The sequence below is a fragment of the Elephas maximus genome, chromosome 27 (genome assembly GCF_024166365.1).
Source record: "Elephas maximus indicus isolate mEleMax1 chromosome 27, mEleMax1 primary haplotype, whole genome shotgun sequence".
Taxonomy (NCBI): Eukaryota; Metazoa; Chordata; class Mammalia; order Proboscidea; family Elephantidae; genus Elephas; species Elephas maximus.
Genome location: NC_064845.1, coordinates 24,995,276 through 25,007,870, shown reverse-complemented (window position 1 = coordinate 25,007,870; position 12,595 = coordinate 24,995,276). Strand labels below are relative to the sequence as shown.

Below are 12,595 nucleotides of genomic sequence, written 5' to 3'. Positions count from 1 at the left end.
CCGGGCTCCGCCCACCGCACTAGGCCGCGCGCCCAGGAGCCCGTACACCTGGCCGTCCCACCCCCGGCTCCGCCACGTTCCCGACTCCCCCGCCCAGGGCAGCCGCAGCTCCGCGCCCACCCCTCGCGGCTTCCTCCTCCCCGCCCTCTCCCCCTCCGGCAAGTGGGGGGGGCACCAGCGAGCGCAATGGCGTAGCCAATGGGCGCTCAGCTTACTCTGGCCTCTCCCCCGGGCGGCGGCCAATCGCGGCGGGCGGTGGTGGCAATATTGGGGAGTGGAGTTTGGAGCCGCTGCTGCCGCGGGCTGGAACGGCGCTGCCGCGGGGGCTGCCAGGGTATTTCGGGAAGGGGGCGTGAGGGGGAGGAGGCGGCAGGGGCTGTGGCGGCCGCTCGGGCAGCGTGTGGAGGCGGCCGAGAAAAAGAGAAAGAAAGGAAGGAAGAGGGCGTGGAGTCCTTAGAAGGAGGAGGCGGGACCGGCCGGGCTCCTCACCTCTCGGTGGCGGCGGGCGGCCCGGGAGGCGGTGCCGCCCCCTGCCCGCGGACTCCTCAGCTCAGCCGGCCGCCGACCCGCCGGCCCCTGGCAGCTGCTGAGGCCACCGGCGTGGCAGCGGCGGGCCGGGGCGTCGGCGGAGGCTCGAGTTGGCGCGGAGGCGACCGCCATGGCGTTCCTCAGACTCCGCGACCAGGTAGGTGAGGGGCGACGGAGGGGCAGCGCTCCGACTGAGGAGGAAGGGAGGTAGGGCGGGCCGGCGACGTGGGCCGCCTGGACGTCTGCCCGGCGGGGTGGGTGCGCGGGAGGCAGGGGTCCCGCCTCGGGGACAGGCGTCTGCACTCTCCGTCCGCGTGTGAATCGCTAGTGGTTACCCCGACCCGGTCTCCTTCAGTCCCGGGCTCCGCCCACCGCGCTGGGCCGCGCTGTCGGCCTGCGCCTCCTGTCGCCTGCCAGGTGAGGCTCAGGCCTGACAGGTGGCTTCCCGCAGGCGGACGGAGCGGCGCGGGCGGCCGGGACCCAGGGTCACGACCTTGCTTGTTTGCTTCCCCAGATAGTTCCAGGCACTTTTTTTCCTGGTTCAGAGCAGTTGATTCTGCTTAGGGAGTAGTTATTCAACGTGCAGGTTGCCAGACTTAGTTTTTTTTGGTATCTTGTGCACGTTCTTGATTACTTGGCTTGGGAAGAGCTGGTCAGAGATTACTTGAAGTGCCCTAAATACTCGTGACTTTCATGGCCTGAAAAAAATATTTTGTGTGTAGGAAGGAAATCGCAACGGTATCAGAATGATTCGTTCGCCTAAATACATAGGTAAGGAGGCTTTCAGGAGATGCAGGCGCTTGCAAACGTTTGTATCTTTCCTTAAGGGAAAAGGAAACGTGAAATTTACCGAGTCGTAGGAAACTTATTAGTGCTAAGAACTTATTTTTGCATTCCTCCCTTCCTTTTGTGAACAGAAGGTAATTGGACAGATTTGAAGGAAGAGTTACTCGCATGCATTGGGAAATTATTCCCTAAATCAGTACCTGTTTTGCAAAATAATGGGGGAGAACTTGAGATGTGCTTTTTAATATTGTTTCTTAGTGAGTATTGTGCCTTGCGTTCTGAATCTAAGTAGTATTATGAATTCTTATTTCGTAAGTGAATTTTATGTTTAGGCTGGTGTTGAAGGTGTGTATCATTTGGTAGCAGAAGGGGTCTACTTGGTGTTGACATCATCTCAGGACATGATACTTTGAAAAACTATTCAGTCAAGTTTATGCCTTTCATTTCAAATTGTAGGACTGCGCTGTCCAGTATAGCCACTAGCCGGAAAAAACAAAAACAAAAAACCTGTTGCCCTGGAGTCCATTCCGACTCATAGTGATCCTATAGGACAGAATAGAACTGCCCCCATAAGGTTTCCACGGAGCGGCTAGTGAATTTGAACTGCCGACCTTTTGGTAAGTATTGTAGCTCTTAACCACTGTGTCACCAGCCACTAGTCACCTGTGGCAATTAACATTTAAGTTAATTAAAATTAAATCAATTTCAAAAGTGACTTCCTCAGTCCTGCTAACCACATTTCAAGTGATCAGTAGCTACATGTGACTGTTAACTATCCTACTGGACAGCACAGATAATAGAAGATTTCTGTCATCAGACAAAGTTTTATTGAACAACACTGTTAAAGAATAACAAGCAAAGCACAGTTGAAATAAAACAAATTGGTTTCTCTTTGGAAACTGATTCGTGTACAGTTATCTCACATTATACTCCAAGGGGTGCGAAACTCAAGATCTAGATTTTCCTCAAATTTTTACCATTCTAAATAACTTTGTGTTCCCATAAGTAAAGGCTGAGGTAATGATTGTTAGCTTTCTTGAGTTTCTAATCCTGTACTTTTGGGAAAGTTATTTTTATGATTTAAATTATGTGTTAGGGATTTGGTGAACTTTTAGGAGAGCACACTATTTTATTCACTGTCAGGTTTAAACAGAAAGAGGATTGTGTTTTCAGTTGGTCATAAAATCCAGTTGCCCCTTTGTGTATGGTATTTAGGAATTGCACTCATGAAGTGACTGTGATGCTACTCCAGTTTTATATAATATCTAGTAATACTAAGTGGTAAAGTTGATCTATTTAAACATCACCTATAAACTTGAGGGTACTTGGATAAGTTAATAAAATGGCCTGGCTCAGAGCAGGTAGAAGAGCATTGAGGTTTACCTGTAAATCACTAAGCCGTTGGTTGGCTTATCTTGTCTCTGTTTTGGCAGACATTCAGAAACGAGTTTAATTTTTAATTTTGCCTAGTTTGAACGGAATAGCTGTTTCAGAAGTCGTCTTGTATGTTGATACTTTAGAGTTAGAAGTGATGGTAAAAGTGAAATGGAACGTAAATACTATTTGAACTTTCTCATCTACAGAAAAAGCAGCTCAGCTAAGATGAATTACTTTATTTGGAGGAAAGCAGGATGAGATCTGAATAAGTACAGGTGAGTTTTAAAGCTGGAAGGTACTTGACATACATTTAGCTCAAAGAATAACAGGTAAAGCATAAAACGAATTGGCTTCATTTACATTTGAGGCTGGAAGTAGTAGAACCTACTTTTCTAGATCTGTTTCCATATTCATCTTGTATTTTGTTTTCTTCTAGCTTTGTAAAATACAGCCTAATATGTACAAGCTGTAGATGGGTAGTGGTCATTTTTTCATTGTGCGTTTAAGCATCAGGAGACTTAGAGATGGTTTAAATATAAAATCACTGAGCAAATAAAGCAGTTTGTTCAAATACCGAATCAGTAATCTGAATGAGAGAGCTTTCCTTCATCTTATGCCAGTACCTAATTATGTGGGTAAAAAGTTATTTCTTACTACTGTGTATTAATTGGTGAAAATAATTTAAGACTTTTTAAACTAAAATTAATTTCTTATTCTTTGTAGAGTAGAAACATGAACTTTTCCCCAGATTATTTCGCTTTAGTTTACACAGCATGAATCTGTAATAGTTGTAGGGTTTTGTTCAACAGGTGTTGCTGTTAGTATTTTTCTCTTTCAAGTTAATAAAAATGTAATCCTACATGATGGAATTTTAACTTATTAGTGGTTCATAGTACATTCATTATAATAAGAAAGATAGACGATCTTTGTTTAGATCAGGGATCACAAATTCACATGCCTATGGGGACTACAATAGGGAGTGATGTCTGGAGATCACAGCATGTAGGAGCAGGTATGTTACTTGCTGCCATTGTTAACTGTGCAGGTATGCCTAGTGTCTTTAGAACTCCTTTTTTTTTTTTTTTTAAGGAATTCAGCACTCTGGATTCTTAATACAAAAATACCTTTTTGTAAGAATTTAATGCTATGGCTTTAAAAAGGGGCTTGTAGGGAGCTAGCTTGCAACCTGTAGTTTTAATCAGCTTGAGAAAACAAAGTACTAAGTAAGATTCCTATTGAAAAGTTTTCTTCAAGGTAAAATGACCAAATTGATCATTGGTCATAAACTTTAAAAAATTGAAGTATAATTTAGGTCACATATATTGAAAGCTATATATATTGACTCGTGGTTACCCCATGTATACAGAGTAGAACTGTGCTCCATAGGGTTTTCAAGGCTCTGACCTTTCAGAAGCAGCTTGCCAGGCCTATCTTCTTAGGCTCCTTTCAGTGGGTATGGACCACCAACTTTTGGCTAGTAGTTGAGGGCTTAAATATTTGCGCCACCCAAAACTGTGAGATGTAATTTATATAACGTGAAACTCACCCTTTTAAAGTGTACAGTTCAGCGATTTTAAGTATATTCACAAAGTTGTGCGGTTATTACCACTGTCTAATTTCAGGTCATTTTCATTACTCTGAAAAGTAACCCCATATCCCATTAGCAGTCACTCCCTATTTGTTCCTCCCTTCAGCCTCTGGCAATCACTAATCTGCTATCTGTCTCTACGGATTTACTTATTCTGATTATTTCATATAAACAAAGTAGTATAATATGTGGTTCTTTCTGTCTGACTTCCTTCATTTAACATACTATTTTTAAGGTTCACGTATGTCGTAGTATCAGTCAGTTGGTTGTAAACTTTTATATTATGTTTCCATTGCCATCGAGTCGATTCCAACTCATAGTGACCCTATAGGACAGACTAGAACTTCCCCATAGGGTTTCCAAGGACTGGCCGGTGGATTCAAACTGCTCACCTTTTGGTGAGCAGCCTCTGTAGCTCCATGTCATGTTTAAAACCAAACCCAGTGCTGTCGAGTCGATTGTGACTCATAGCGACCCTATAGGACAGAGTAGAGCTGCCCCATAGAGTTCCCAAGGAGCGCCAGGCAGATTCGAACTGCTGAGCCTTTGGTTAGCAGTCGTAGCACTTATCACTACGCCACCAGGGTTTCCATATCATGTTTAGGGGTTCCTAAAAAAGTTCCTATATTTGTATGCTATTTCACTGCTTCCTGTAGTGTTTGTTGATGTTGTTGTAAGGTGCTGTCAGATCAGTTCTGACTCATAGTAACCCTACGTACAACAGAACGAAACATGTCTGGGCCTGCGCCATCCTCATGATGGTTGTTATCCTTGAGCCCATTCTTGCAGCCACTGTGTCAGTCCATCTCATTAAGGGTCTTCTTTTTTCCTGGTCCTCCCCTTTACCCTGGCAAACAGGTTTCATGTCAGCTTCCAGGCTAAGACAGACTAGGAAGAAGGACCTGGCAGTCTACTTCTGAAAAGAATTAGCCAGTGAAAACCTTATGAATAGCAGCAGAACATTGTCTAATATAGTGCTGGAAGATGAGCCCCCCAGGTTGGAAGGCACTGAAAAGATGACTAGGGAAGAGCTGCCTCCTCAAAGTAGAGTGCACCTTAATAATGTGGATGGAGTCAAGCTTTCAGAACCTTCATTTCCTGATGTAGCACGATGTCTTACATACTTTGGACATGTTATCAGGAGGGACCAGTCCCTGGAGAAGGACATGATGCTTGGTAAAGAGAGGGTCAGCAAAAAAGAGGAAGACCCTCAATGAGATGGATTGACACAGTGGCTGCAGCAATGGGCTCGAGCATAACAATGGTTGTGAGGATGGTGCAGACCGGGCAGTGTTTTGTTTTGTAGTACATAGGGTCACTGTGAGTCAGAGCCAACTTCACGGCACCTAACGACAACAATCTCTTTATCAAGCATGATGTCCTTTTTCAGGGACTGGTCTCTCCTGATAACTTGTTCAAAATATGTGAGATGAAGTCTCATCATCCTCCCTTCTAAGACGCATTCTGGCTGTACTTCTTCTAAGATGAATTTGTTCATTCTTTTGGCAGTCCACGGTATAGTCAACATTCTTTGCCAACACCACAACTCAAAGGCATATATATACACATAAAATGTATGTATTGCATATATAATTTGGGATGTTGTTATGTATGTTTTCTGAATCTGTTTTATAACTGGGGCTCCCTTCTGGGTTAGTGGTCATTAGGTGAGAATTCTTGATATGTTGAAGGTTTTTATGAACAAGCTTTTTAGTTATCTAGTGCTCCGTAAGTGGGTGGTACCATAAGTGGATGGCTTTAACAGGCAGAAATTTATTCTGTCAGAGTTTATGAGGCTAGAAGTCTGAATTCAGGGCTCCAGCTCCAAGGGAAGGTTTTCTCTTTTTATCAGCTCTGGGGAAAGATCCTTGTCATCAATCTCCCCCTGGTCTAGGACCTTCTCAGTGCAGGGAACCTGGATCCAAAGGATGCACGCTTTCCTGTCTCTTCTTTTGGCGATAATGAGGTCTGTCTCCTCTCTGCTCCCATCTCTCTTTTATATCTCAAAAGAGGCAACCCAATTCTGTAGATCGTGTCCTGCCTCATTAATATTATGTTGTTGTTTTTGTTGTTAGGTGCCGTCGAGTCGGTTCCAACTCATAGCGCCCCTATGCACAACAGAGCGAAACACTGCCCGGTCCTGCGCCATCCTTACAATCGTTGTTATGCTTGAGCTCATTGTTGCAACCACTGTGCCAATCCGCCTCGTTGAGGGTCTTCCTCTTGTCCGCTGACCCTGTACTCTGCCAAGCATGATGTCCTTCTCCAGGGACTGATCCCTCCTGACAACATGTCCAAAGTGTGTAAGATGCAGTCTCACCATCCTTACTTCTAATCAGCATTCTGGTTGTACTTCTTCTAAGACAGATTTGTTCATTCTTTTGGCAGTCCATGGTATATTCAATATTCTTTGCCAACACCACAGTTCAAAGGCGTCAGCTCTTCTTCGGTCTTCCTTATTCATTGTCCAGCTTTCACGTGCATATGATGCGATTGAAAATACCATGGCTTGGGTCAGGTGCACCTGAGTCTTCAGGGTGACATCTTTGCTCTTCAACACTTTGAAGACGTCCTTTGCAGCAGATTTGCCCAATGCAGTGTGTCTTTTGATTTCTTGACTGCTCCTTCCATGGCTGTTGATTATGGAACCAAGTAAAATGAAATCCTTGACAGCTTCAGTCTTTTCTCCTTTTATCATGATGTTGCTCATTGGTCTAGTTGTAAGGATTTTTGTTTTCTTTATGTTGATGTATAATCCATACTGAAGGCTGTGGTCTTTGATCTTCATTAGTAAGTGCTTCAAGTGCTCTTCACTTTCAGCAAGCAAGGTTGTGGCATCTGCATAACGCAGGTTGTTAATGAGTCTTCCTCCAATCCTGATGCCCCATTCTTCTTCATATAGTCCAGCTTCTCGGATTATTTGTTCAGCATACAGATTGAATAGGTATGGTGAAAGAATACAACCCTGACGCACACCTTTCGTGACTTTAAACCAATCAGTATCCCCTTGTTCTGTCCGAACAACTGCCTCTTGATCTATGTAAAGGTTCCTCATGAGCACAATTAAGTGTTCTGGAATTCCCATTCTTCGCAGTGTTATCCATAGTTTGTTATGATCCACACAGTCAAATGCCTTTGCATAGTCAATAAAACACAGGTAAGCATCCTTCTGGTATTCTCTGCTTTCAGCCAGGATCCATCTGACATATCATAGCAGTTAGGATTTACGACACATAGGATAATCACATCAGATCACAAAATGGTGGGCAATCACACAGTACTGGGAATCATGGCTTACCCAAGTTGACACACATTTTACGGGGACACATTTCAATCCATAATAGTAGGGTTGGCATATCTCAGTGAGTAGAGAGAATAACTTCACTACTATTTTAGTAAGTTCACGGTTGATCTAGTACCCACTAAGGGGGTAGAACATTGTACTTTGAACTTTGTTTATGGAGGCACAGGGGAAGATGATCCTTGAAAAATCTTGTAATTTGGGGTACAGAATGCATGAAGTGTCTGAAGAACACTGAGGCCCAGATATTGAGGTACTTTATATCAAGGGTACTCCTTTTCTGCTGGTGACTGTGGGACACCCAAGAGCACATTAGGTACTGTGTCTGCCCTGAAGGATCTTATTGGCTATGAGAGGAGAAAAGATACAAATAAATACAGAGTGTGTGAGATACTTCACATGAAAAGCGTTGTGGAGGTCGAAGACAAACATAAAAAGCATATTATTTGAAAATATAATGAACAAGTGTATTTTATGTTTCCTAACTTTTTGTATAATACAAGGAAACCCTGGTGCTATAGTGGTTAAGGGCTATGGCTGCCAACCAAAAGTTTGGAAGTTCTAATCTACCAGGTGCTCCTTGGAAACCCTATTGGGCAGTTCTACTCTGTCCTATAGGGTCACCATGAGTCAGAAATCGACACGACGGCAACAAGGGTTTTGGTATAATACAAGGTAGAACATGGTGAACTCTATAAGAGATGTAGGTAACTTGTCTCAGAATTCAGAAAGGAGCAGATGATCTGATCATGGACAGAGGGACACCGTCCCGGCAGGGGAGGTTTTTTAGGTTTACCTGGAAGTATTTGTAAAAAGCAGACAGTTGTGCATGAAAGCAAAAAGAGGGAACCATAAGGTCAAGCCAGAAAGAGGATGGTGTGCCTGTGTTGGAATAGTAAAGAGAGAGAGAGTGCCATGATTGGTGCAAGTAGTTGAAAAACAACGAGAGATAAATTACCTAGGTTAACTGTGACTACATTATGAAGTACTTTAAATATCAGGCTAAGAAGTTTGGATTTGATTGGTAGGCAATGAGAAGTCATTATAGCTGTGCTTTCTTAGAGTCTGTGAAGGACTTGGAGAGAAATGTGAGTATATGTACTTACTCAAGAGGGCCCATAACTTTTTTTAGATTCTCAGAGGGGCCTATGACCCCTGAAAGTTAAATTACCACTGTATTACAGGTTTTAGAAGAGTAGATTACAACAGACAGATAAACACCCAAGGCCAGTTGGGTGGCTATTGCTGTAAATCAGATTGTATGTAATCTGTTTGAGTATAAACTGAGGACATTAAGTACTAACCAAAGTTTGAACGGAAGTGAGTATATGTTTAAAGGTCCCACATAGCCATATTAATGGCTCACTTGTAAGTACAATTGAGAGTGACTGTCATATATTTTGGAAACCCTGGTGGCGTAGTAGTTAAGTGCTATGGCTGCTAACCAAAGGGTTGGCAGTTCGAATCCGCCAGGTGCTCCTTGGTAACTCTATAGTGCAGTTCTGCTCTGTCCTGTAGGGCTGCTATGAGTCGGAATTGACTCGATGGCACAGGGTTTGGTTTGGGTTTTTTTTTTTAATTGTATATTTTTGTTGTCGTTGTTATTTAGTCCCAGCAGGATAAATTAAACTTTATGAAAATGCAGTCAAACATTGATTAAGGCAGTAAAAAAGAATCAGATAATCCAGGTGTTTAGATTTGGGTTGTGTTAGGTTTTTCAGCATTTTATCTTGTTATTTGGTTTTTATTATTCTAGTCTAACATAAAATTGATATTTTGTGAATGTACTCTGGGGTGAAGTGACCTTGGAAAAATGCTGTGTGTCTGGACAGAGTAGTTCGGGATGAAGTCGTTTTGTTTTGGATAATGTTCCTGGTAGACGGCCACATGAAATCAAATCACTCACACAGTAATACTTCTGATTGAGAACAAAATTTAATGAAATCTCCGGTTATTAGTATGTTGTGTACAAATATAAAGTTAGAATGATTACAATTATCTTATGCTTTTTAGTTTTTATTTCCACCATTCCCCATTCTTATTTATATGATAACTATCCTCCTTATTTGAAGCTCATTAAAAAAAAAAAAGAAAAAATTACTAACATTCTTCTCTGTATTTTCTGATTGGCATAGAAAACAGTCTGGATGCAGTTATTACTTCACAGCTTTAGGGAAAAGGCCACTTAATTTATTAGTTTATTATCAGCTTAAAAGTCAATCTTTTGTACTTGTAAGGGTTTAAGGCCACAGATAACATTAAAACATGCAGCATAGGATAATTAAAATACTTAAAAAGTAAAATCAGGTAAGAAATATTTGTTCTAAAACTTAGAATGAGAGTTATTACAATTGAGCGCTACATTTAACTTCATTTCCTGTTATCTAAGGTATAAAAAAGAGAGATTGATTTTATATTTTATAGTATAAAATATAAATAATTTTTTTTGTATATTTTATATTTTTTTAATATATTTTATAGTAGGGAGCACAAATTACTTTGGAGAGGTAGCCTTTTCCCTTGCATCAGTTTCTGGATTGAAAAATTTGATCACTTTTTCTTTTTTAGGTAGCTTTATTGAGATATAGTCACCTACCATATCATTTACCAATTTAAATTATACAGTTCAGTTCACAGAACTGAACAAGTATCATTACGATCAATTTTAGAACATTTTTCTCATACCAAAAAGAAACCCCTCACCTCTAAGCTGTCACTCCCTAAATGCGTATCCTCTCCAGCTGTAGATGACCACTGAACTGTTTTTGTCTGTGTAGATTAGCCTTTTCTGGATATTTTGTATAAATGGGATTAAATAACATATGTCCTTTGTGATTGTCTTCTTATCTTTGGAGATGTATCTATTAAGATCCTTTTTTCCTTTTTTAATTGGGTTATTCGTCTTTTTATTATTGAATTGTAGGAGTTGTTTATATATTCTAGATAGAAGTCCATTATCAGATACAACATTTATCAGATTTTTCTACCAGTCTGTAACCTGTCTTTTTGCTTTTGTGATGGTGTCCTTTGAAGCATAAAAGTATTTAATTTTGATGAAGCCCAATTTATTTTTTCTTTGGTTACTTGTTCGTTTGTTGTCACATCTAAGAAATATTTGCCTAACTCAAAGTCATGAAGAGTGTAGTGGGTTGAACACTGGTCTTGAAAAAGACATGTCCAAGTCCATACCTGAGGATCCTGTAAATGTGATCTTACCTGGACAGAGGGTCTTTGTAGATGTAATTAAGGTAATGATCTCGAGATGAGGTCACCCTGATTAGCGTGGGCTCCAAATCCAGTGGAATGTCCTTGTAAGAGATAGAAAAGGAGAAGACTGAGAGACCTAGAAACATATGGGAGAAGGCAATGTGAAGATGGAGGCAGAGATTGAAATCACGTACCCTCAAGCCAAGGACGACTGGAGCCTGAGATGCTGAAAGAGGCAAGAAAGAAGTCTCCCCTAAAACCTTTGGAGGGAGGGCAGCTGTGTAGACACCTTGATTTTAGACTTCTGGCCTCAGCTGTGAGAAAATAAATTTTTGTTGTAAGCTACCAAGTTGTCATTTGTTATGGCAGTCCTAGGAAACTAGTACAAAGAGTTGTATAGTTACAGCTCTTACGTTTTGGTCTGTGATCCATTTTGAGTAAGTTTTGCATATGCTATGAGGTAGGAGTTTAACTTCATTTTTTTGTGTGTCTAGACTATTCTTTTCCCATTAAATTGTCTTGGTATCCTTGTCAAAAATCAACTGACTGTAAATGTGAGGATTTATTTCTGGCCTCTCAATTCTGTTCCAGTGGGCTATATCAGTACCATACTGTCTTAATTGTAGCTTTGTAGTAAGTTTGGAACTGAAAAGCATGAGTCCCCCAACTTTATTCTTCTTCTTCAAGATTACTTTGGCTTTCCTGGGTTACTTGCATTTCCACATAACTTTTAAGATCAACTTGTTAATTTCTGCCAAAAAGGCTGTTGGACTTTAATGGGAATTATATCGAATCTGTGGATCAGTTTGAGGAATACTGCCTTCTTAGCAATATTGTCTTTCAGCCCATGAACATGGGATGTCTTTCCATTTATTTAGTTTTTTTTTTTTATTTCTTTCAATGATGTTGTTTCCAGAGTACAAGTTTCTTCATTTTATTTTCAGATTCTTTATTGTGTATAGAAATACAGTTGTCTTTTGTATATTGCTCTTGTACCCTGCAACTTTGTTGAACTTGTTTATTAGTACTAATAGTTTTGAATGGATTCCTGAGCATTTTCTGTATATGAGATCATGTCACCTGTGAATAGAGAGAGTTTTACTTCTCTCCAGCCTAGCCTTTTATCTCTTCCTCTTGATGAATTGACCTGAGCAGAATCTCTAGGACAGTGTCGAATAGAAGTGGTGAGAGTAGACATCCTTATCTTGTTCCTGATCTTCTGGGGAAAGCATTCAGTCTTTTATTTTAAGTATGATGCTAGCTGTGAGTTTTTCATAGATGGCCTTTATCAGTTTCAGGAAGTTCCCTTCTATCTCTAGTTCGTTGACTGGTAGCTTCTTATACATGGATAAGAAGTTCCCACCTTGGGTCCATGATATAGCCATATAACTAGAAGGAAAGATCCCCTGGCTTTAGCCAAGGTCGTATATTGTCGGAACTTGTCCATTCTCAAGATTTCTAAATATTGCTTTTTTATTAGTGATTGTCAAATTTGTGATTCTGGTTTTGAATTTTCACCTAAGTTCTAATCTCTCTGACATTTGCTTATTTGATGATTCCAGTTAGCTACCAGTCTGCCATTCCAAATTCAGCACGACTTTATTCATGCATTCATTTGATTGATTCATTTACTGTACATTGAGTGCTATTCCAGACTCCAAAGGATACGAGAATATGTTTGGAGAAATGTCTGGGGTAAGAATGGCTCCAACACAGAGGACCCGGCGTGTCAACAGAGGACCCTCTTGGAGATATGCAGGGGCCGTATCACGAAGATCCTGTGAGCTAAGTTCTAAGGAGTTAGAACT

At 41.3% G+C, this 12,595-nt stretch overlaps 2 protein-coding genes across 29 annotated transcripts in view; both read left to right on the top strand.

Moving 5' to 3' along the window:
- LOC126068340 (uncharacterized) overlaps positions 1-12,595 on the top strand; it is a 250,172-nt gene that overhangs the window by 186,211 nt on the left and 51,366 nt on the right. The gene's annotated exons all lie outside the window — the stretch shown is intronic.
- The window catches only part of LOC126068352 (uncharacterized), a 43,471-nt gene continuing 31,054 nt past the window's right edge, over positions 179-12,595 (top strand). For 18 of the 28 annotated variants that reach the window (XM_049870837.1, XM_049870846.1, XM_049870844.1 and 15 more), the window contains exon 1: positions 179-685. In XM_049870837.1, coding sequence (XP_049726794.1) covers positions 199-685 — 487 coding nt within the window. In that variant the 5' untranslated portion in view covers positions 179-198. The other 10 variants (XR_007515618.1, XR_007515617.1, XR_007515615.1 and 7 more) reach the window with 6 other exon arrangements.